This window comes from Dasypus novemcinctus, chromosome 9 (genome assembly GCF_030445035.2).
Source record: "Dasypus novemcinctus isolate mDasNov1 chromosome 9, mDasNov1.1.hap2, whole genome shotgun sequence".
NCBI lineage: Eukaryota > Metazoa > Chordata > Mammalia > Cingulata > Dasypodidae > Dasypus > Dasypus novemcinctus.
Genome location: NC_080681.1, coordinates 67,934,075 through 67,957,228, shown reverse-complemented (window position 1 = coordinate 67,957,228; position 23,154 = coordinate 67,934,075). Strand labels below are relative to the sequence as shown.

The window sequence follows — 23,154 nt, the reverse complement described above, 5'->3', positions numbered from 1 at the left end:
CACACAGAAGCCTCCTGGAAGACAAGGACAGGCCAATTCTGAGAGAAGATATTTGTCTAAAGTTAAGTAGAGTACAGATTTATTACCCAGAAGGCAAAGAACTGTTCTAAAGGAGAGGCTGCATTATTTATCTGCTTATTGCCTCAATTCAGTAGAAATGCGCTGATTTACCCAGCGGCCTCTGGGAGCAGATCCAGAGCACAAATACAATAATAGCATAAAAAAAAAAAAAAAGAAAAAACCAAAAATCAAAAAAAAAACCCAGCAGTTTCAAGGGCAAAATCTTCCACAAGGGAGATGAGAGAACCAAAGGACTCTGTGAGACTAAGCAGCTATCCAGGACGACAGAGTTAGTAAGCGCTTTACTAACCGAGTGCTATGGTACCAGCACCACCACCACCACCCCTGGTGATACACCATGCTGCTCTGCCTGCCGCCCACCACTCTGCAGCCCTTCTTTCCCCCTCAGTGCAAGAGGAAAGTGGGACCGTGAACAAGGGAGCTTGGCCTGATATGCTGGGAGACCTGTGCTCACGTTAAGCTCTGCTCCTGTTAATTCTACCTGGTGACAGGTATGCAGTGGCTCAGAATTCCAGGCATTGGGCCAGGGCAAGAAATCTCTAGGACTCTCTTTGCTCAAAATGAAGTTCAGATCAGATTAACCAAGACGTGGCCAAAATAGTTGTCAATGCCGACCTGTGTGACTCTGGGCAAACTGTTTAATTTCCTATGCCTCAAATTCTTCATTTGTAAAGTGGAGATACTAACACCTACTGTATGTAAAGAAGAGGGCGCAGAGTAGGTGCTCAGAACTGCATCAGTTCTGAATGAGGCAGGGGAAGATTTGCTGAGAATATGCTGTCCCTGGAAAATGTGACTCTGTTATAACTACAGCTTCAAGAGGAAATAAGAGTTCAGAAAAATAATTTGGGACACACTGGGAAAATGAGTCAGGGGATAAGAAATAAGACATCTAAAGCTCAGAGCTACCTGGAATATCTACAGGGTCTCACTCTGAGAGCACAGCAGACTTTTGGAAAGGACCTACAACACAGCCACCACTTTAAAGAGTTACCCACAAACATGGGAAGGTGGGATTAGAAGAGGACAAGGGAGGGAGGTGTTACAGCAATCATCTTGAGGGGCAAAGCATGGTGTGGTAGGTAAGCAAACCAGTTAGGGGCATTTGAGGTGAGGAAGCCACACTCAGTTTCTGAAAGAAATGGGAAAAACAGAAACTCAAGAGAAAGTGGCCAAAAATAAACCTGGAAAAAAGGGAAATAAATGAGCCTCTCTGAAAGGCCAAGAATACAGTGGCAACTTTTCCCTCTTCAGTCTTTATTTTGAGAGAGCTGTGTGACTGAAGGGAGGGGTGCCCTTTTGGAGCTAGCTGTGGGCAATCACATGAGGAAAACAGCAATGCTGAGGATGCTGAGAAGCACAAATGAGGCAGGCAAGGATGACAGGCCCCTGGGGCATTAAGGGAATTAGCTGGTGTTCTGTGGGACCAGTTCCAGGGATGCACTGAAAAGGCAGCTCCCCAGGGAGAAAGCAGACTCTTAAATATATGGTAACTGCTTTGGAAAAAAGGAAGAGGCACGGCCTGGAGCTGATATCTGGTCCCTAAATCCGGTGCCAGTTAAGGGCCATGTGATTCAAGGAGGATTATAGGCTCTGCAATTTCCTGACATTTGGTGAGCTGGAAAAAGCATCTCAGGGGACCAGGACCTGGTCTATGACCTCTGGCAAATTTCCGGGGGAGGGGAAATGGTGAACATTCATTGAGCCATCCATTTGTGCTAGACAGTTATTAATTAACAACTTTAAGTGCATTATTTCATGTAATCTTTTTAAAAAATAGATGAGTAAACAGTTTTGAAAGATGATCACACTAATACTCCACTCCAGGTACTCCTCTCCCACTCTGAGTCTGGGCTTGGTCTTGTGGGTTAACAGAAATGTGACATATGCAGAGACTTGAAAATTGCTTGAACATCGGAGTCTGTCTGCTCTTACTGTGCTTGGCCTTCTGTCATCACGTAAAGAAGCCCCAGCTAGCATTGCTGGATGATGAGAGACATGTGGCTAAGTCATCACCGATGCCACAGATGACCTGAAGTCAACCACCAGGCATACTAGTGCGGCCATTCTAAACCATCCAGCCCCAGACAAACCACCCAGAAGATCATAGAGATGGAAGAAACCCAGCAAAGGTCAGCCAAGCTGGCTCAGATCAGAATAATGCCCCAGAAAGCCACAGAATCTTATGAGAAATCGTAAATGTCTGTTATTTTAAGTCACTACATTTTGGGGTGGTTTGCTATGCAGCAGAGCTAGCTGATACATGCAGGCACTGGGCTCAAAGATTAAATGATATGTTGAGTCACACCGGTAAGAATGGAGGCTCTTTCACCATATTGTACCTCCTTCTTGGATCTCAACTTCCTCTTCTATAAAAAGAGAAATGACTGAATAGTCTTGCCTCCTTCTTGGTGGTTGGCTGGGGTGAGAAAGCACTCTTAAGATAATACCATTCAATATAAACATAAGGCTTCATTTTCATCCTCGGCCGCCTTCTAATGTTTACACCTGAAATTCATATTTAAGGAATGTCTTCTAGGCCTCCCCCAGTTATATCTAGAATTTATGGTAAGAATCCATTTCCCACCCAAGTGCTCACATTTAACCAGGGAATAAACAGCAGCCTGCCTACCGTCTGTCTTCTCCATCTTATGGAATGCCGCCCGTCACTTTCTTAGACACTCTTCATTGATGAGTACGTGGAATTGATTGGAGAGTTCTGAAACAAAGAAAGATAGAAGAGTGGAGGCAGGCTCATCAGAGGTAGAACAAGTTTCAGAGAAGCACAGCACTCAAGGAAAACAACACCCATCCTTGCTTTTCTTCCAGGGGTCTCCATGAGCTCACAGCACTCCAGGGAGGGAGACTAAAATCCTGTGTGCACTCCTAGAGTCCAATTCTGGATGTGTGTCTTCATGAAATGTTGGCATTTGGTCCATCCCTCTCAATTTATCAGGTGAGGAAACTGAGGCTCTGATGATAAATGCTTCACCCAAGATCTCTCAGCGTTTCAGTGAAGAAGCTGGAACTAGAACCCAGGGCTTCTAAGAGCCAGCACTGTGTACTTTCCAGAATAGAAAGAGCTGAAATCTACTTTGCCTCATCCTGGAAAGAGAATTATAATTCATTTTATGAAAAAGCAGGAGTCCTGCTTTTTCATAAAAAAATGTGACATCTCAATCAAATACAAGACAAAGAGGAGATAACAAGGAGCCAAAACGTAGAGGTATTTTCTAACTGTGATCAGAGCAAGGGAAGGTCAACCCAGGTGGCCAGAGACATCAGTAACTATTCAAGAAGAATATTGTCCTTACGCTGAATTAGTGTACCTTGAGATCTGATCATAAATTTTCTCCAAAGTTTTAATCCATTGCCAGGACTCTTTCTTGTAATGGTAAACAACCCAGCTCCTGCCCCAATTGCAAAATAAATCACCCAGGAAATTGGCTTTTTATGATTGTAACTTCATATACATCAGAATAATGAATTATCTGTGACACCCTGCAGTGGAAGAAGGGTTGTTTTAGGAATTCCAATGTGCTTGACAATAAACTCTAGACCAGAACAGTGGACCAGTGATGAGAGAAGGGGTCGTGGAAACTGGAAGTAAAAGAGGAGAAGGGCTAGCTCCCAGCAACCTAGGAGTGAAAGAAGGGGAACCAACAAGTGAACCAGAGAAGAGGCCTGGAAAATACTAGGGCTGCCAAATAGGAGCCACCAGAGCTGTTTTCTGTTTCCTGCCTTGCAGAAGAATGCAGGAAGGCAGAGGAACTCACCAGCATGCTCCTCCAAATCATTTTCCATGTTTTCTATATGCAGGTGTGATGAAGGCGCGAAGGGCAGGCAGGTTTCTAGAAGCAGAGGTACCCATGTGCAGCAGAGCCCACCCAGGAACCCCCTGGCCTTCCAGGCAGCTGAAATTTAGGAAAGGCATAGAGTGTCGTGACCATCAGGAGCATGAGTCTGGTGGTAGCCCAGAGACACAGTGGAGAAGAAGTTAGAGATAAGAAGTTGAGAGCGAGGACGGGCTTGGCGGTGGACAGTGAAGAGGCACAGACGGTTCTAACTGGGGCCGAGAGGGTGGCCCCTGATCAAAGCATGCCATGAAGAGAACTTCGGGGGTCGAGGAGCCTGCCTTGGCAGTTGCTGTTTGGCTGGAGGCAGTGGGAGGTGGGTCTCCTGCTTGCCAGCGTCAAGGCAAAGCCTGAGGAAGAACAGGCTGAGGACGAGCTGCAGGAACACTCTTCCTTCCTGCTTGGGATCTGGCAGCTTGAAAGTCAAAGTCAACTGGGAATCTCCTTTGAGGTGCGTCTCAATACAAAAGGGGTCAGTTTTTAAAAATGCCTCTTACGTAGCATTACAAATCGTGACAGTGGTGTGTCGGCATCTTCAGTTTCATGGCTCCCAGCAGGGGCTGGCACGTGACATTTCTGCCATGACATCATTTCCACACCCCCATCCCACCCCCACCACCGTGGCCTCTGTCCTCACACCCTAACTTTGCCCTCTCCGACCCCCATTTCACCGCCCAACATTACTGTGCAACAAGGCGGAGCTCGGGCACTTAACGTAATATGAATTATCTCATTTAATCCCCACGACCCCAAAAGGATTACTATTGTCCCTGTTTTTCAGAGAGGGAGACTGAGGCTGAGAAAGTTTATATGGCCGCCCAAGGTCACATAGCAAGCACGTGTTGGAGCAGAATTTGCACTCAGGTCTTGCTGGCTCCCAGCCTGTGCTCACATTGAGAGGCAGCTGGCAGAGTAGAATAATGGTTCACAGCAAGGACGCTGGAGCCAGAATGACTGGGTTCGAATCACAATTCTGCCACTAACTAGTCGTAGGCCTTGGAGCAAGGTATTTGCCCTCACTGTGCCTCAATTTTCTCACCTGTAAGATGGGGGGAATGTGATAATAGCAATAGTATTTACTCTAGAAGGCCCTGGAGAAGGTAAGTGAACGTAACATACGTAAAGCACTTGGAAGAGTGTCTCACACTAAGTGTTAGCTATTACTGCTGTTCTTCTTGCCTCTCTCGCTCTCATCCTCTTACCCATGTGCTCAACATACCTTCCAGAGGTTGTCCTCCAGCTTCCCTGGCCTATTGTGTTGTGTGTGTGTGTTTTAAAGATTTATTTATTTATTCCCCACCCCCCACCCCACTGTCTGCTCTGTGTGTTCTTCTGTGACTGCTTGTCTTCTTTAGGAATCGGTCCTGGGACCTTCCAGAGTGGGAGAGAGGTGCATGATCTCTTGTGCCTCTTCAGCTCCCTGGTCTGCTATGTTACTTATTGACTCTCCTCTGTGTCTCTTGTTGTTGTGTCATCTCACTGTGCCAACTCTCCACTCAGGCCAGCTTGCCACATGGGCCAGCACTCCTGCACAGGCCAGCAGTCCTGTGTAGGCCAGCACTCCACTCAGGCCAGCTCTCCGCTTGGGCCAGCTCACCACACGGGCCAGCTTGCCTTTACCAGGAGGCCCTGGGAATTGGACCCTGGACCTCCCATACAGTAGACGGGAGTCCAATCGCTTGAGCCACATCCACTTCGCTGGCCTATTGGTTTAATCCTCCCCTCAACCTCCACTGCTCTCTCATCCTTCAAGACCCAGTTTAAATCCTCCCTGTCCAAAGGACAATGACCTGAGACCACAGAGAACTATCTTCCTGAAAAATATTCTAGTCAGCTCAGCATTTAATTAATTATTCTCTAATTGCTTCATGCATGACCTTTAATTATTAAGTTTCATGCATATGATTTTTGTCTCTTCAATTAGACTATAGGCTCCTTGGGAGAAGGCCCCATATCTTAAAACTGGATAGAGGGGATGTTTCTTACACAGTGTTGGGAAAAGAAATGATTCGTAAATGCTTGTCCACCCCTATAAGGGAGCCTAGGTCACAGCTGCTGTGACTGGCCCCTAGTTCTCTTTGTGAGGAGAAATGTTCCTGATTCTGATGCTTTTCTGTTTTTCCACAGTGTGCATGAAAAGCGTTCTGGACACAGAGAAGGAGAACTTCTCTCTTGCAAACCCTCTTGAGCCAAAGGAGAGGTCCACTTCTCCAACACCAGGCAGCAAGCCTCCTCCTGAGGAGAACGAGGCCACCTGGATGCAGAGGGGCCTTTTGGTTGCACAAAGTCACATCATCGCTTCGGATAATTCAATCCCATCCACTGCCTTTGGTTAGCATTTGGAATTCTTCCTTTCATATATTCGAGTATATATCTTCAAATACTTATTCAGCACACATCAGGTCAAATTTCACTTGAAAAAACTCTACAGTGTCCTCTAATATTTCTCTTAAACTTGAATTTTACTAAAATTAATCATTCCAAGACCATCGAGCCTGGAAATTAAATGGAGCTGACACTCTGCCTCTGAAGAAGAGAGCTCCGCAAACTTTAATCTAAAGAGCTCTAAGAACATAGAAAAAGATGGACCTCCTAGCCCTGCGTCTCCTCTCACCCTCTCTGCTTTTGTGCATGGTCCTTGGGTAGGAATTTTGGAATCTAAGGGGGTGTCCTTGGAGTGAGTGGATGTCTGATGTGGTTAAGTGAGTGAAATGGAAAATAATTGCCACATCAACACATGCTACTTTAGGGAAACGGACTTGGCCCAGTGGTTAGGGCGTCCATCTACCATATGGGAGGTCCGCGGTTCAAACCCTGGGCCTCCTTGACCCGTGTGGAGCTGGCCCATGCACAGTGCTGATGCGCGCAAGGAGTGCCCTGCCATGCAGGGGTGTCCCCCGCGTAGGGGAGCCCCACGCGCAAGGAGTGCGCCCCGTAAGGAGAGCCGCCCAGCGCGAAGGAAAGTGCAGCCTGCCCAGGAATGGCGCCGCCCACACTTCCCGTGCCGCTGACGACAACAGAAGCGGACAAAGAAACAAGACGCAGCAAATAGACACAGAGAACAGACAACCGGGGAAGGGGGGGAATTAAATAAATAAATAAATCTTAAAAACAAAAAACAAAAAACACATGCTACTTTGTTTGCCACACATCAGAATGTGAAAATAGCTTTGTTGTACGCAGCTCCCTTTTAAAGTGGGATTTCCTAACTCTGTGGTACATTTAAAGCTTTGACATAATGTGACTTATTATGCATTCTGTTAAGTTGTATCCCCAGTATTCAAAACCTTTTAATATCTACCATTGTTCTGTGACTTTTCATAAGTTTATGTCTCATTCCAGGAGTAAGGATCCCCAAGTAGTCCTCAACCTGTCCTATTAGCTCATCCTATCCTAGATGTTTTGTGTATGTATAGCTCTATCTTTCCCCAGCTCTTCTCCCCTACTAAATCGTAAGCTCAGGAAGGTCAGAAATCCTGTGGGACTCATTGCTGTGTCTCCCCTCACCTTTCTAACATGTGACAGTCTGTGGTTCTTCAATGAACAAAAGAAGGAACAAAATGATGCTTCCAAATGGAACCCATGGAAAGAACCTGGCAGGTATTAAGCACTTACTCTGTGAGTTAGGTACTAAGCATAATTTCTCATTTCAGCCCCTCACCAACCATCCTGGGAAATAGGTCTCATCTCCAAGTTACAAGGGAGGAAATAAGAGACTAGTGGCCAGTGCAAAGTTAAGGAGGGGCAGGACCGTGTGTGTGGCTCCAGCTCCCCACACTGTCTCACAAAGCCAAAGAATGGGGCAGGGAGGAGGTGGGCGCCAAGACTGTGTGTTCAAAACCCACCAGACTCTGTTGCTGGCGCCTTAGATATAGTACCAGCAGGGGACACCCCTGGTGTCCAGAAGCACAGATTTCCCCAGGTCAGCCCAACTCCTGAGGCGCGCGGGCACACACACACACCCTTTACATTTATGCCCATCTTGGTGCCACTTTCAAACAACCTCATTTGTAACCTCAAATCCAAATATAAAGAGACCTTCCCTTACTTATTCCTGAAACTGAAGCCTCGTTCTGTACTTTTGTTCTCTTCAATCCACTCTTCATTCTGCAATAATAAAAATGCCACATTTCATCTCAGAGTAGGCTGCATGCCAAAATAAATGCACCTTGGATTTCTTTGAAAAGAAAGCTTGGCTCAAAGCGTAGACAGCCTCATTGCCATGAGAATTCCTTGAGAATTCCACCTTACAAAGTCAAACATTTGTCAAGATAGGCCACCCAAAAGAAATCCTGTCAATCCCTGCATTATTACTTGCAAAGACAAAGCATTCTTTCCAAAAGAGAGGGAGAGAGAGGAAAAAAAAATTACCCAAATCACAGACAATCCTGCCAAGATGATGAGCTTCCCATTTCCTGATTCCTGGACCCTGAGCCTCCAACAGCCACGGCTTCAGTGGCAGGGCTGAAGCCCAGGCACCAGGGGCGGTGAGAGTCACGCCCGGAAAAGATTCTCCTTTCCTCCAGCAGGCTCACTTCTCTCCAACCGGTTAGGCAAAGGGATAACTCATGCTCAATAAATGACACATTAACACAATCTCATTAACTCCATTCCCACATTTGTCTGCAAGTGCCTGTCATTTTTGTCTGCATTGCAGCAGCTGAATCTGGAGCTTTACAAAGAATAGAAAACTGTCAGAAGGAAGCTGTGGCCACATTACCTTCCCTTTGCATCCTCCCCCTGCCACCGTGTGGAGCCAGGAAGACGTTCTTCCCTCCCAGAAAGGAAGGTATGGGTGGTTGGACTGAAGCTGCTCGCCGGTGAGGCTCTGCACAGCGGTGCCTGCTGCCCAGCTGTTAAAGGATTTGGTCAGGTGATCTGTGACCTTGCAGGAAAAGCAAATACTGATTTCCTTTTCACTCCAGGGAATAGGTGAGAGGGGTCAGAAAGGAATTTGCCGCTCAGTAAGCTAATACTGGATCTTGCAGAAAGGGGAAGAAAGCTCAAATCCTTCAAATGGAAAGTTTGTTCTCAGAGCTGCCATCGCACCTCTACCAAAGACACTTCGATTCCTTCAAATCTGCGAGCTCATCTGGGGCAGTCATAATTCATTATGCTTGTCCTCCTTCCTCCCTGCAGCTGGCCTGACTCGTTAATGAAATTGTTCTTAATGAGGACGCATTTCCTGAGGAGTTGTAAGCCTTCCGTGGAGCATCCCTCTCTTGCTGGCTTTGTTTTTGAAACTTCCTCCCTGCTCCCTCGTTGGAGTCCCAGACCCAGGCGCAGGCTGTGTGAGAAACCCCCAGGCTATCCACTGTCCTGACTGTCAAATGAACGGAAGCCCGTCAGGACCCAGCCCAGACAGAGACCAAAACAAGGTCCCGGGAACGCCCAGGGCCAGATGGGCAGATCTTGCTTCTTGTTGCTCTACCAATCTGCTGCCCTCAGCACCAAAGAGAAAAGCAAGAGCGTGCCTGACCAAACTTACGTTCAGCGGATCCAGCTCCCGGCAAGGTTTCTAAGTGCAGCACCGACCAGTGACTTCAGAGGGGCGGGGTGGAGGAGCTGGGAGAAGGCAGTGGCGGGCGGAGGGAGTCTCTACCGAGTCCCAGGCAGGCGTGGCAGAGTGTCTGTCTAGCCCACTCGCTGCTGCAGAGGCAGGTGGTCAGATGGAGGGCACAGAGGCTCCCAGCTCTCCAAACCCAGCACTGCTACTGGAGACCTGAAGGAGATACAGAGGGGTGGGGGCAAACAAAAAAGGGCTAGGAAAGCAGTCGGGCTCCTTTATGCAGGCTCAGCAAAAGGATAATAGGGACATTGTCACCTAGACCTCCCAGGGCTCCAGCCAAGCAAGCTTGTCCTAGGAAGCGAAGCTCCAAGCAATAAGGCATGTCAGAAGCAGCCCTGACCTTCACAGAAACAGACAATCAGGATGTACTTTTAAACTGGGGTTCTGGACAGGTTCCTGTCTAACCCACACTGAAATTAATGCCAGCTTCAAGTGTCACCCTGAAATGCTGCCTGCACCAATCCTGAGACACTTGGAAAGCACTCTCCATCACGTGTCACATTTATTCTCGCACCAGTGCTTAAGGCAGCCAGACCAGGGACGAGTATCCCCGCCGCACAGGTGAAGAAAAGGAGAGACACACAGCCTAAGTGCCTTCCCTTGGTCACCCAGGAGCAAATCTGAATTAAAATGAAGTTCTTGGGGTAGAGTTCTCTGTTTTTCCCACTACACCAGACCAAACTCCTTATTTTCCTTGGAAGATTTTAGAGCATCTCGCCCACGAGATGGCCTTCCAATAAGAACCCAGGGAAGTTAAGGGACTTATGAATGGCACAGGACAGTGTAATTGTGGACAAGGCTATGCAACACCAACATTCACTTTTCTCAGTTGCTAAAAGTATCTTTTCTGTGTTAATGGAGTACACAGACCAAACCATCAGAATAAAAAAATAATCAGAAATATACCTTGAACTCTGAGGTTGTATGAGATATACACTATAAAGCAAACTACCTCTTTGACATATTTTAAATGACCACTGACCATCCCCTCCAACCTGGCTAGATGATGGCTAGAGAGGCATAGAACACTTCACTAGGAAACGGTGAAAAAGCCCTTCATTTTACCAAGGTCCTCTGCCTTTCCAGCCACCCCCTCTGGTCTACATGACTAACATAAGCTTTCTCTTCCCCTCTCCCAGCACACATTCTTCCTTATCCAAGACAAAGAGGCGAGAGGCTGTTACCTCCAGAGCACCTTTCCTGCAAGACTCAGTCCCTGCCTGGCCAATTTCCACCTGTCCTCCAAGCCTACATCCAGATTCCCCTCCCAGCGAGGGCACCGTCATTTGAGCGTCCACTGCTCCTGCCTGCCCTCTGCTGCAGCATGTATCACCCCGCAGTCCAAGTACCGCCTTTGTGTCTGTTTCCCCAGCCAGCATCACAGGCTAGATGCTCAGTTAAGCTGATGAAACTGAGCTTACCCACAATACCTTTGGCTCTAAATACAGTGACCTCTCCAGACACTCCCTTAAAAACAAAGGGAGCACCATAGCTTTTCCAACAGGCTTCTCTCATCAGACTAAAAAAGGCAGCAGGGTGAAGGATGGAAGCAGCACTTGCACTTCTCCAGCCTGCACGAGATGCTGGGACAGGTCCTGGGCCTACTGCTTACATCTCTCAGAGGGGAAATTCTTTTATCTCTTGCGTCTTTATAACTTCTAGTACACTCACACTTGTAATCACCCGTTTGAACTCCAAGGTCAAGCAGGGAGAGGAGCAGAATGGGGAATATGATCCTTCATTTACTGGATGAGGATACAAAGTTTGCTCCCATGATCATGAAGCTGAAAAAAGTATAGCCTCAATTCAAACCTAGGTTTTCTGCCTCCCTGTCTTTCCACTAAACCACACAGCCTAAATTGGACTTAGAGGTGAATGTAGGAGACACACAAATTCTAGAACACATGCTTCAGTGGAGGTGCTGTCCAGGCAGAAGGTGGCCCACCATCACGGGAAACTTCAGCCCCGTTTCTAGGGGAATCTGGGCGTTTTTCTGGGGATCCCTCCGTGCTCCTGGCCCTTGCTATGTCTGGGGCATTGGTATGCCCCCACGCCCTTGCCACATTCAGACATATGTCTCAAGGCTAATAGCCAACCTCACATACCACTGAGCTACCCAGAAGATTTCCCGGCCCAAAAACGTTTATCCATAAGAACTCTTCTGACAAGAATTCTTTGACTCAGGGGAGGTTTGACAACTTTATAGTCTAGAAGTCTCCAGCTCCTATGGCCCAGCTCTCTTCTGCTCCGTGATGGAAAATTAGGTGAACTGCCCAACTCAGACAAGATCTGGCTAGGCAAAAGGGAGAGAGAGAAAAATCTCAAGAATGTGTCTTTTATCTGAGTAGTCCCTTAGGCTTCTGCACTTTGCGCAGGAAGGTCAGCTATTTGGGGTCTGTGCAATTCCACAAGGGCTGGTCTGTGCATGCTTATTAGGCACACGCACAACCCAAAGAGAACCTCTCAGGGAGTACTGGTTACATCTAATCATTCTGATGGAATTCAACTTAACTCAACAGGGAAGGAAATGATGCCTGTGAGACCTGTGGGTTTAGCAATCCAGGAGGGAAACTGATTGATTCTTTAAGGCACATGAAATTTTCCAAGAGAAAAAACAAGGTCAATCGCAGGGAGAGAGGAAGCTGCATTAACCAGCGCAAAATGCTCCTTGGAGTAAAGGAAAGACATTAGGGTAACAGGTAAAAAAGGCTTTTGCTCCTCATCTCTCTTCATTTAGACCCTTCCAGAACACTCTCAGTCCTTGACTTAAACATATTGCAAAGACAAAATACCAATAAATAAATGAGGAAGGGAATGAACAAGTACTTCATAAGAAGAGAAATGCAAGTGGTTAGTATTTAAAAATGTCTAACCTCAAAGAGATACAAGGTAAGCAATGAAACACAGTACTCTTTATCTACCCTGCAAATTCCCAGTACCCTAGGATAATTTCAAACACCATCCAATTTAATTTCCTCATAGAGCAGGAATAAAGTAATATTATTATTTCTATTATCCAAGGACAAAGCTAGGGCTCACAGTAGCAGCTCAGACTACCAGCACCAAGATTTGAAGCCCTGGTTTTCTACTGCTAGTGAGCGACTTGGAAACTTTGGTACAGCATAGACTCCCTCGCCAAGTTACAAAAAAGATTTTTTAAAGGAAGGATCCTCAGCCTGATAAGGGTGTGATAAGAAGGGTGTACCACCCTCCCCAGGAGAGTGCAGGAGTTGCGCAGCTGCAGTCAACAAGGAATTTCAGGCTATAGCATGTACTCCCTGTGAATTATGAATTCTCCCAAAATATTGTCTGTGTTTTGGACGATGCTGATTTTCATTGTGCATATGCACAGGGGTATTTGAAATCAAAGACAACAAAGTAAAATGGTGAAAGGGTAAGTTGGTGTAAAAATCATCACTATTATGATGTAATCTTTGAAAATAAAAAAATAAATTATTTGGGGAAAGTAAAAAGAAGTGGAAATTCACTATAATCCTACCACCTCAACACGACTCTTTTCATGTTTGCCTATTTCTTTATTGTGTTTACCCTGATGAAGACATGCTTTACTATAATTTGAAGTGCAAGGGTGGAATTCCAGCTCTGCCACTGACTGGCTGTGTAACTTTGGACAAATTGTTGCTGGGAATGTAAAACGGTACAACTACTGTGGAAAGTAATATGGTGGTTCCTCAAAACGTTAAATATAGAATTACCATACGATCTGGCAATTCCACTTCTAGGTATGTACCCATAGAAAGTGAAAACAGGGTCTCAAACAGATACTTGTACACCAATGTTTAAAGAAGCATTATTCACAGTAGCCAAAAGATGGAAACAACCCATCAACAAGTGAATGATAAATAAACCGTGGTCCATACACAGAATGGAATATTAGTCAGCCATAAGAAAGAATCAAGTTATGAGACAAGCCACAGCATGGAAGAATTGAAAACATTATGCTCAGTTAAATAAGAAAGGCACTTAAGGACAAATATTGTATGATATCACTTATAAGAGGTGACTAGAAACAAGAAATTTTCAGAAATAGAAAGTAAATTAGAGGTCACTATGGGACAGAGAAAAGAGGAAGAGTTTATTTGGAAAAACAATTTTTGAAAGTGGTGTGGGGAAAAAGAACTGTGGATGGATGGATGGATATATGGATGAATCACAGAGATCCAGACTATCAGATCTGGAAAGAATTTTTTCAACAGCTTTTAAAAGCTATAATCTACATATTATACAATTCACCCACATAAAGTATACAATTCAATGGCTTTAGTATACTCAGAGTTGTGCAACCATTACCATGATCTCATTTTAGAACACTTTCATCTCCCCCCAAAAAAACCCCATACTCATTAGCAGTCACCCTGTTCCAGCCCTAAGCAACTGCAAATCTACTTTCTGTCACTACGGATTTGCCTATTCCAAAAATTTCATATAAATGAGAGTATACAACATGTGGTCATATGTGACTGGCTTCTTTTACTTAGCATGATGTTTTCAAGGTTCACCAGAGTTAGAAAGGATTTTGCAGGTCCTCTAATCAAATCCTCTGTTTTCATATGAGAAGAGTGACAATACCCCAGTGATTAGTCCATACAAGAGCCCAGTCCAGTGCTTTCTTCTTTCAACAGCCCTGGCCCTAGAAAAACCTCAGTGGAGAGGAGGCAAGGTCACATGGAATTACAAATTCAATTTCTAACCAGAAGATCCTTTCTCCAGTTGCGAAAGACAAATCCCTACTTCAATAGGAGGTGAACACGGAAAGCTGTTGGAAAATTTCAGTATTGTCGAATACATCTGTATTGATTTGAATCCTCTTTTCTACATAAGGAGATCAGTTGATTGTTGACCTCTCTCTCAGATACTGGGCAGGGAGCAACACAAAGCTTTGGAATCCAAAATCATGGACTAAAAGTTTGCCTTTCCTACATATGGAGACCTTGATCAAGTTAATTAACCTGTCGTATGGTGCCATCTGCTTTTGTCATCGTATAATTGTCCAGTGCCTCTTGCTGGACTCAAAGCACCTGGATGGCCAGAATCAGGCTCTCCTCATCCAAGTCCCTCACAGTGCCCAGGGGTCTCTTAGCAAGGCCATAGAGATGCCCCTGGTATTATATGTCTCAATTCTTTAAATCTTTCATTCTCAAAGTGGAGTCCCTGGCCCAGGGGTAGATGCCAGGAGTTTCCCAAAGAGCCAGAAATGCACCCCAAGTGCGGGCTTTTTCTTCAGTTCTTACAGGCAAATAACATAATTACACAGGATTTCATTTTTATAAGGAACTAGAAACAAATTAAGCGAGTCACTGAGGATTAATAAACCTTGACATTAATAAACAAAAATTAATTTATTACAATAATTTACTGTGAATTAATTTGCTATTTTACGAAAAAGGGAGTCTTCCATCCATCACTCACCAACACCGCAGAACCAGGAAATCCTGCAAGTATCAGGAAAGGCACTTTGTAATTAACACAGAGGATATTTGTTTTGTTGTGCTTTGTGTGGCTACTTGGCACCTTCCAAATATCCTTTGGATATCCTCAAGTTAGAGACCAGAAGAAAGCACCACGGAAAAGGAGGTGCTGCCAGGCAAATGGTATCCTTTAACAAATTCCTTCTCTACATAAGCTTGGTAGAGTAGGTTCTGTTATTTGCATCTATGAACTGCTGTAGTGCAGCACCTGGGTTGTCTTGGTTTTCAATGGCTTCTATTCTTCTACTGACTTATATACACATTATTATTTTTAGGAATTATTTTTAGGAATTGCTGTGGACTGTTTTTTCTTGGGTGTTTGCTGCATTAGCATTTTAATTATTTTCCTCTTCCCCTTCAATCTTTTGTTATGGCCAGATTCTTTCTCCCTGGAAAGTGGAAATGAGTGGGCTCGGGGCCCAAAGTCTTCTGCTCAGCCAAACGGGGCCACAGTGAAAACAGCTTGGGAACCACAACTTGGAGTAAACATTTCCCAGGAATTCAACTCCTCCTCTTCCTTCCTGGGTCCCTTCAGTGAAAGCATCTGGAGGGTAAGCAGACACCCCTCCCCAGTGGGTGCCCAGCATCATTGGCCCTGGTCAGAATCCAGCATCAGCCCACAAAGGCATCAGCGCAGCTGCAGGGCACAGGTTGCAGGTGCAACCAGCTGAGGGTTTGAGTGGGCTGTGGCCTCTGCCTTCTGGGTTGGGAGGAAGATTTCTCTTGGCTCAAATAAGCACAGCCTGCACGTTCAGGAAATTCAGTTAAACCAAACTGAGCCTGGTAAGTAATCCCAAGATACCTGGATGGGGCCAGTGATGTTTCCAGATTTTTCTGGCAAGTTGTAAAATTTTTGTTATTATTTCACTAATGCCCTACCCACCCCTCTTGCAAATTCAGTCTGAAGAGGAGCAGGCATGTCTGATGTGGGTCAAACAAGGACGATGACCATGCAGCCTGAGGAGCATGACGCCCAAAGGAAGAGTGAGCATTAGTCCAGCGCTGAACAAGAGCAAGGAAGTGGGAGGGGCGGATGCCTGGGATAGGATAGTCTCTATGAGCTTCTATCACCTTCAACTTTTCCTTGAAGGAAATGAGATTCATCCAGTGTACCACCTGACAGTACTCCCCAGTGCTTGGAAAGGGCTGGGTGGCCACTTCATCAGGCCCAGAAGACAAAGCATCATTCCACAGATGACTCCTAGACCTAGGAATCTAATGGAGTTTGCCTTGCTGGGCTTTGAATTCTTTGGGACCCATGACCCCTGTTTTCCTTCTAATTTCTCCCTTCTGGAATGGGAATGTATGTCCTATGCCTGTCCCACCATCGTAGTTTGGAAGCTGATAAGACTTTTTAGATTTCACAGGCACACACATGGAGAAGAATTTCACCCCAGGACAAACCACACCTACAACTGATTAAAAAATTTTTATTAGAGAAGTTGTAGGTATTTAAAAAGTTATGCAGAAAATATAGAGGTCCTATATAACTGCCCCCATTTTTTAACATTTTGTATTAGTGTAGTACCTTTGCTACAACTGATAAGAGAATATTATTATAATTGTACTATTTTTAAAAAGTTATTTTTAAAAATTTTTTTTCTCTCCCCTTCCCCTCCCTGCCCCCAGGTTATCTGCTCTCTCTGTCCATTTGTTGTGTGTTCTTCTGCATCCGCTTATATTCTTGTCAGCGGCACCAGGAATCTGTGTCTCCTTTTGCTGTATCATCTTGCTGCATCAGCTCTCCATGTATGCAACACCACTCCTGGAGAGGCTGCACTTTCTTTCACGCTGGGCGGCTCTCCTTACGGGGCGCACTCCTTGCGCGTGGGGCTCCCCTACATGGGGGACACCTCTGTGTGGCAGGGCACTCATTGTGCACATCAGACTGCACGTGGGCCAGCTCCACACGGGTCAGAAGGCCCTGGGTATCAAACCCTGGACCTCCCATGTGGCAGGCGGACATTCTATCTGTTGAGCCAAATCCACTTCCCTGTACTATTAACTATAGTCCATAGTTTACACTAGGGTTCACTGTGTTGTACAGTCTGATGGCAATTTTTTTATTTTAATTTTTATTCTAACATACATATGTAAAATTGCCCCTTTTAACCACATTAGCATATATAATTTAGTGGTGCACATAATTCACAATGTTGTGCAATCATTATCACCATGTATTACCAAAACTTTTCCATCACCGCAAAGAGAAAGTCTGCACCAACTAAAAATTAACTTCGCATTCCCTATCCCCACCCAGCCCCTGGTAAACCTGTATTCTAGTTTGTGATTTTATTATTTTATTTACTAATTATTTCATGTAAGTGCTATCACATAGCATTTGTCCTTTTGTGTCTAGCTTATTTCAAATGGGGTTCAATCAGTGGAATACAAAGGAATGTTACATACTATTGTTGTTTGGGTTTTGTCTTGTTTTAATGCAGTCAAATCATTAAGAAAAGATGTTTCCAAAATTCACATCCCATATTTGTATCACCCCACAGCAGCTCAAAAGTGTCACAAAATGGTTTGGCATTTGGAACATAGAACAGGCAGGCTTTTATTATTATGTATATCTGCACACATCCTTTCTTCTAGCCAGATTATGGGGCTTTTTAAAATCAAGACCCCTCTTTCATGCTTTTGGGTAACTTTTAGGGCACTGGCCCAGGGCCTTGCAGGTGGCAATTGCTCAATAAGTCCTACTGATTTTCTACTGCTGGGACCAGGGAAACATAAAACAGGAAAGGCTCTTGGACATCACCTTCATTTACTAATGGAGAAACTGAGGCTCAATGACTTGCCCATATCACACAGGGGGCCAAGGTCAGATTCTGCCTTCTAGATCCAGTGTTTTCCTTTATATACCTCAAGCTGGTGGCACTAGTCTGCAGTGTGATATTGGAAGGCGCAGAATTGATGGTTTCTTTAAAAGCAAATAATGTGGCTGGTGTCCCCATTTAAGTGTGGAATAATGGAGTTTTTATTGTCATACAGAGTGCCAGAGAACAGCTCATACTCCTCTTGATGACCTTTGCTTGCAGCCCCTGGCTACAGGGTAAGTAAGATGCACAGCAATGAAAAACAGTTGCCAACATCAATTAAGCACTTACTCTGTTTTACCATCCTCACGCAATGCCTGGGATGGTACTGTCACAACTACAATATAAACAAGGCAAAGATGGCTGACTCATGGCCCAGTCTGAGTTCAGTGTTGTGCTCAAAGAAACAGCAGTTGAATAGAAAAAAATTAATGGGAAGCAATCCAAACTGCAGTCTCTCGAGAAGATACAAAAGGGGAAGTACATTCCTAATACAAAACAAAAGTCCTAACATTTTTCTTTCCTACCTCTGCTACTCTCAATACCTATTTCCAGCAAAGCAACTGCACCAGAAGCAGCATGTTCTCTGTTTCCCAACCTCCCTTACGCAAACTCTTCTACCTGGCTCTTTACTCACTTGACTCCCTCGCCTCTGGCACCATCTACTTTCCTAACCTCAATCAGTCTCTATCTTCCTCCAGGTGAACCAGTACTTTCTCATTATCAGATGACCCCCTTCTAAATACTAATAATTGGGTGATAGTCAAGCAAGCTGTGACAGAAATTTCCTTAGCAGCAAATCTTTTAGAAAGCTCCACAAGCAAAAAAGCTTTAAAAACTAGAATGTTAATTTTTTTCCCAGTCACAACCCATTTTACAGGTTAGGAAATTGAGGCTTAATAATAACAAGGAGGAGGACAGCAAATACTTGCATTGTTATAACAATAATTATTACTAGGCAGCTATGGTTATACTGTTCCATATTGTATAATTGTTAAATCATTTAATTTCATAATGACCATATTAGATAGTTGCTATTATATCGTTTTCACAGCTGAGAGTTTCAGAAACTTAACAAAGCTAACACGTGGAAGGATGGGAATTCAAATTAATGTTTGTCTGACTCAGGAGCCCAAGTTCTTAACCACAGAGTTTTCTACCTTTTGGGCTTTATTTCTGTAACTGCCTAGGAAGCAAATTAAAGAAAAAGAGAAGGAATCAGATACAAGGATCAAGTAAAGTACTAAGTTTAGTATTAAATTCCATCCTCGGGAAGCAGACTTGGCCCAGTGGTTAGGGCGTCCGTCTGCCACATGGGAGGTCTGCAGTTCAAACCCCGGGCCTCCTTGACCCGTGTGGAGCTGGCCCACGTGCAGTGCTGATGCATGCAAGGAGTGCCGTGCCACGCAGAAGCAGACAAAGAACGTGCAGCAAATAGACACAGACAACTGGCCAGGGGGGAGGGGATAGAAATTGAAAAAAAAAAAAAAAAATTCCATCCACACCCATGCTCATTACATATCACATGATTTTAAAATATAAATAACATTCTGGGGGATGAAATAGGTCTATAAATAAGATAAATTTATTTGCCAAAAATGCAGTGGCTTTCTAATTAACTTAAAAATTATCTAATCAATAAAACACAATTACTTTTCAAATAATCTTTGAAAGTTCCAAGGAGTCTTGAGGTGTTTAATTGCTATTTAATCAGATAGCAGCAGTCAAATTACAGAGGTAACAATTTTACAGAAAATGTTCTTTGCATACCTAGCACCTGACATAATTTCCATTAGAAAAACATATTTTCAGGCCAAATACAAGGGTTTTAGGTTACAAATTGATTTCTCTCTTTTTTTTAAAGATTTATTTTTTATTTATTTCTCCCCGCCCCCTGCCCAGTTGTCTGCTCTCTGTGTCCACTTACTGTGTGTTCTTCTGTGACTGCTTCTTTCCTTATCGGTGGCACTGGGAATCTGTTTCTTTTTGTTGTATCATCTTGTTGTGTCAGCTCTCCGTGTGTGTGGCACCATTCCTGGTCAGGCTGCACTTTCTTTCGTGCTGGGCGGCTCTCCTTACAGGGCACACTCCTTGCGCGTGGGGCTCCCCTATGTGGGGGACACCCCTGCGTGGCACAGCACTCCTTGTGTGCATCAGCACTGTTGCATGTGGACCTCCCATGTGGTAGGTGGACGCCCTAATCACTGGGCCAAGTCCACTTCCCACAAATTAATTTCATTTTCCTGTTGTTCACTAGGGCAGGGCAGGGGAGGCTGGAGTGGCTGACGCTGGGATCCACGGCTTCTGCCTCACATAACTCTGAAGAGATGCACCTCCTGACCAAAGGGGCAGTTTCCCCAGAAGCAGAGGAGTCCTGGCCCAATGACTTGGTAGAGGACCAAGTCCAGCCTAGAGTTCCCCTAATGGCTCTGTCAGATACAAACATGACCCACCTTGGGCCAAGATGTGAGCCAAGAGTTTGCCTGCTCCTACTTGCATCTGCTATACCTACCCTGAGGAACCCCTGTAGTGAAAGCAACGGGTACAAATGGAATAAGCAATGGATACAGAATCAGAATCTCTGGGGTAGGAATCTGTGTTTGAATGAGCACACTCTAGTTTGAGAAGCACTGCTCCAGCTTGCTTTTGAAAATCATGCTGTAAGGCCCTCAAACAGATACCTGCACACCAATGTTCATAGTGGCTTTATTCACAATTGCCAAAAGATGGAAAAAACCCGGGGGTCCACCAACCAATGACCGTATAACCAAAACTTGCTTATACATACAAGGGATGTATTCAGCCATAGAAAGGAATGAAGACCTGATACATGCAACATCATGGATGAACCCTGAGGAAAAATATTTTACGAGCTCACTTACTTATTCTAGTTACCTAGAATAAGCGAATTCATAAGGATTATAGGTTACCTTGGGCTGGGGTGGGGATGAGTGGGAAGATATTACTTAATGGGTGCAAAGTTTCTGTTTGGGGTGATGAAAATGTTTTGGTAATAGATGGTGATGAGACAGCACAAAATTGTGACTATAATTAATACCACTGAATTGTACACTGAATTGTACCACCGATTGTGGTTACAGTGGGAAATTTTGAATTACGACAATATAGTTTTTTAGGCTCGGGATTCAAACAGAAAGTTCCCGAGTCCGGCCGGCCGTCAATAAACCATTTTTCCTTCTCAAAATCAAAAAAAAAAAAAAAAAAAAGTTTTTAAAAAAATGCTGTAAACTACATTTCAGTGCTTCTCAAACTCTATTATACACCTAAGTCAACTGTTTATCTTATTAAAATGCAGGTGCTGATTCAGGAGGTCTGGGGTGGGGCCTGAGAGTTTGCGTTTTTAACCAATTCTTAGGAGATGCAGATGCTGCTGCTCCTCCCAGCACCACCTGCGCTTAAATACCAAGGCCTGAGATCCAGGGGCGCTTGTCCAGTTGGCTAAGAGGAGGAGGAGTCCACCAGACGTAGGCACAATTCCTAGCCCTGATGCTTACAAGCTGTGTGACCTTGGATAAGTTGCTCTACCTCTGAGTCGATCTTTTCAGCTACAAAAGGGTATAAAATAGTGCAATCTACTTGATAAGGCTGTTCTTATGACTGCTGAGGCCTGGTCTTAACACAGTACTTGGCATGTAGAAAGCAATTAAACAGGAACTGTAGTTGCTGTTCCCGAGGAAAGGAAGATACGAGGGTTTGAAGGTGAGACGTAGAAGAATTTCTTCCCTGGCCAATGTTTTGGGAAGACACACAATACAGTGAAATCAGGGACCTGTGTCTACCTAAGAACGTCATCTTTCTGTAAAGCACTGGGGCAGGGTTCAGATACCAGTTACTCTGGTTTTATAAGGAGAAGCCAGATCAATCTTTATAGGCTAGTTTCCTGAGCTGGAGACTAAGGAGCACATTTCTAGTTAAGTAATTGCATGAGACTGCACATCCTGAGCTGGCTCTCATGGACTCCACAGGCCAGACGAGTTGGACCAACGACACCTCGCCTTGGGGCTTTGGGGCTCAAAGCCCTAGGTTGTGCAAAGGACCCTTGAATCTCCATGGCCATCAAACATCACCAGTAATCCAGTATGTATAGAATGTGCATATATATTCCATGTATGTGTGTAATTACATATATGTATACATACATATTAGACTCCTTTCCCCCAAATATCTACAAATGCTGCCATGATTATTAAAATATGCATGCATTTTAAACCTCCAGTGAATTATTGGAAATAATAATAGCTACCACTTATTGAGCGCTTCCTCTATTCAGGAACCCACATTAAGTGCTTTACATTCATTAACTCTTTTAATCATCCTGACAACCTGGTCAGGTGGACATTTTTATTAGCCCCATTTACAAATGCTCAGAGAGGTTAAGTAACTCTCCCACCCTCAGGCAGCCAGCAAGAGGTAGACACAGGACTCAAAGGCAGTTGCACCTGACACCAAAATATGTGTGCTTTCCAGTCAACCTTTAAGTCACTCTATTTTCTTCTTCCTCAGACATAATCCCTACATCTACTAACATGGGTGAGGGAGCGTGAGGGCGAGTTCACGGTGTAGCCTGGGCCCTCGTTGTCCTAGAGCAGACCTGGGCAGCCGACGCCTTGTCTTTCCCTGGCTAGGACTTCAGAGGAGTATATGTCACAGGGCCAAGAAGATAATTCCCTTCATGCTGTCCACAGGCACAAGCACGTCAAGCAGCCAGCTTACTAATGCCTCAGACTCAGCCCCCTTGCGCGTGAGCCCACAAGGCCATCCTGCTGCCTCTTCATTTCCACCAGAAGCACCATCGCTACCTATTTTATACTTACACTCTTGGGTCCTCACCAGATCCACAAATACAAACACCCTCCCCTGTGCAGTGACAGCAGCTATGGCACTGACCTCCATGGTTTTGTTTTTTCCAGGCTACAAATACTTTGACTATTTCACTTCAATCCAATTTGCACAGCCAGGCAGAGCCAATGGCCTGGTCCATATACGGTCTATGCTTCTGTTTCATATTCACAGAATGCCTGCTGGGGGATTTCGGTCTCATCGACAGAGCATTGCATCATTAAATAGAAATTAACCATCAACTAGATTTCTGCTTTGCTCCTTCCTTCTGTCCCCACCTCCAAATCAAGGTGAAATAAGCGAAATGTCGTGCACCCATCTTGTAGTATTTAGAAGAGGAACTGTGTTTCTCTTCTAAACTGCCCAACCATGTCCAAATAGTTTCTTTTTCTATGTAAATTTAAGAAGCACATCTTGAATGAGTTATTAAGCACATACTGCGTACCGGATACTGTGCTGAGGTTGAGATTGGTGCTGGA

General features: G+C 44.8%; 1 protein-coding gene across 4 annotated transcripts in view; it reads right to left on the bottom strand.

The window, feature by feature from the left end:
* KANK4 (KN motif and ankyrin repeat domains 4) overlaps positions 1-23,154 on the bottom strand; it is an 81,465-nt gene that overhangs the window by 34,724 nt on the left and 23,587 nt on the right. For 2 of the 4 annotated variants that reach the window (XR_188919.5, XM_004477060.5), the window contains exons 2-3: positions 9,424-9,657; positions 2,714-2,800 (exon numbers count right to left, since the gene is read on the bottom strand). Coding sequence is in view for 3 of the 4 variants with exons in the window: in XM_004477060.5 (XP_004477117.1) it covers positions 2,714-2,729 (16 nt within the window). In the remaining variant the exon portion in view is untranslated. Of the gene's footprint in view, positions 1-2,713; positions 2,801-7,983; positions 8,043-9,423; positions 9,658-23,154 lie in introns of all 4 variants that reach the window. The other 2 variants (XM_023584237.3, XM_012519034.4) reach the window with 2 other exon arrangements.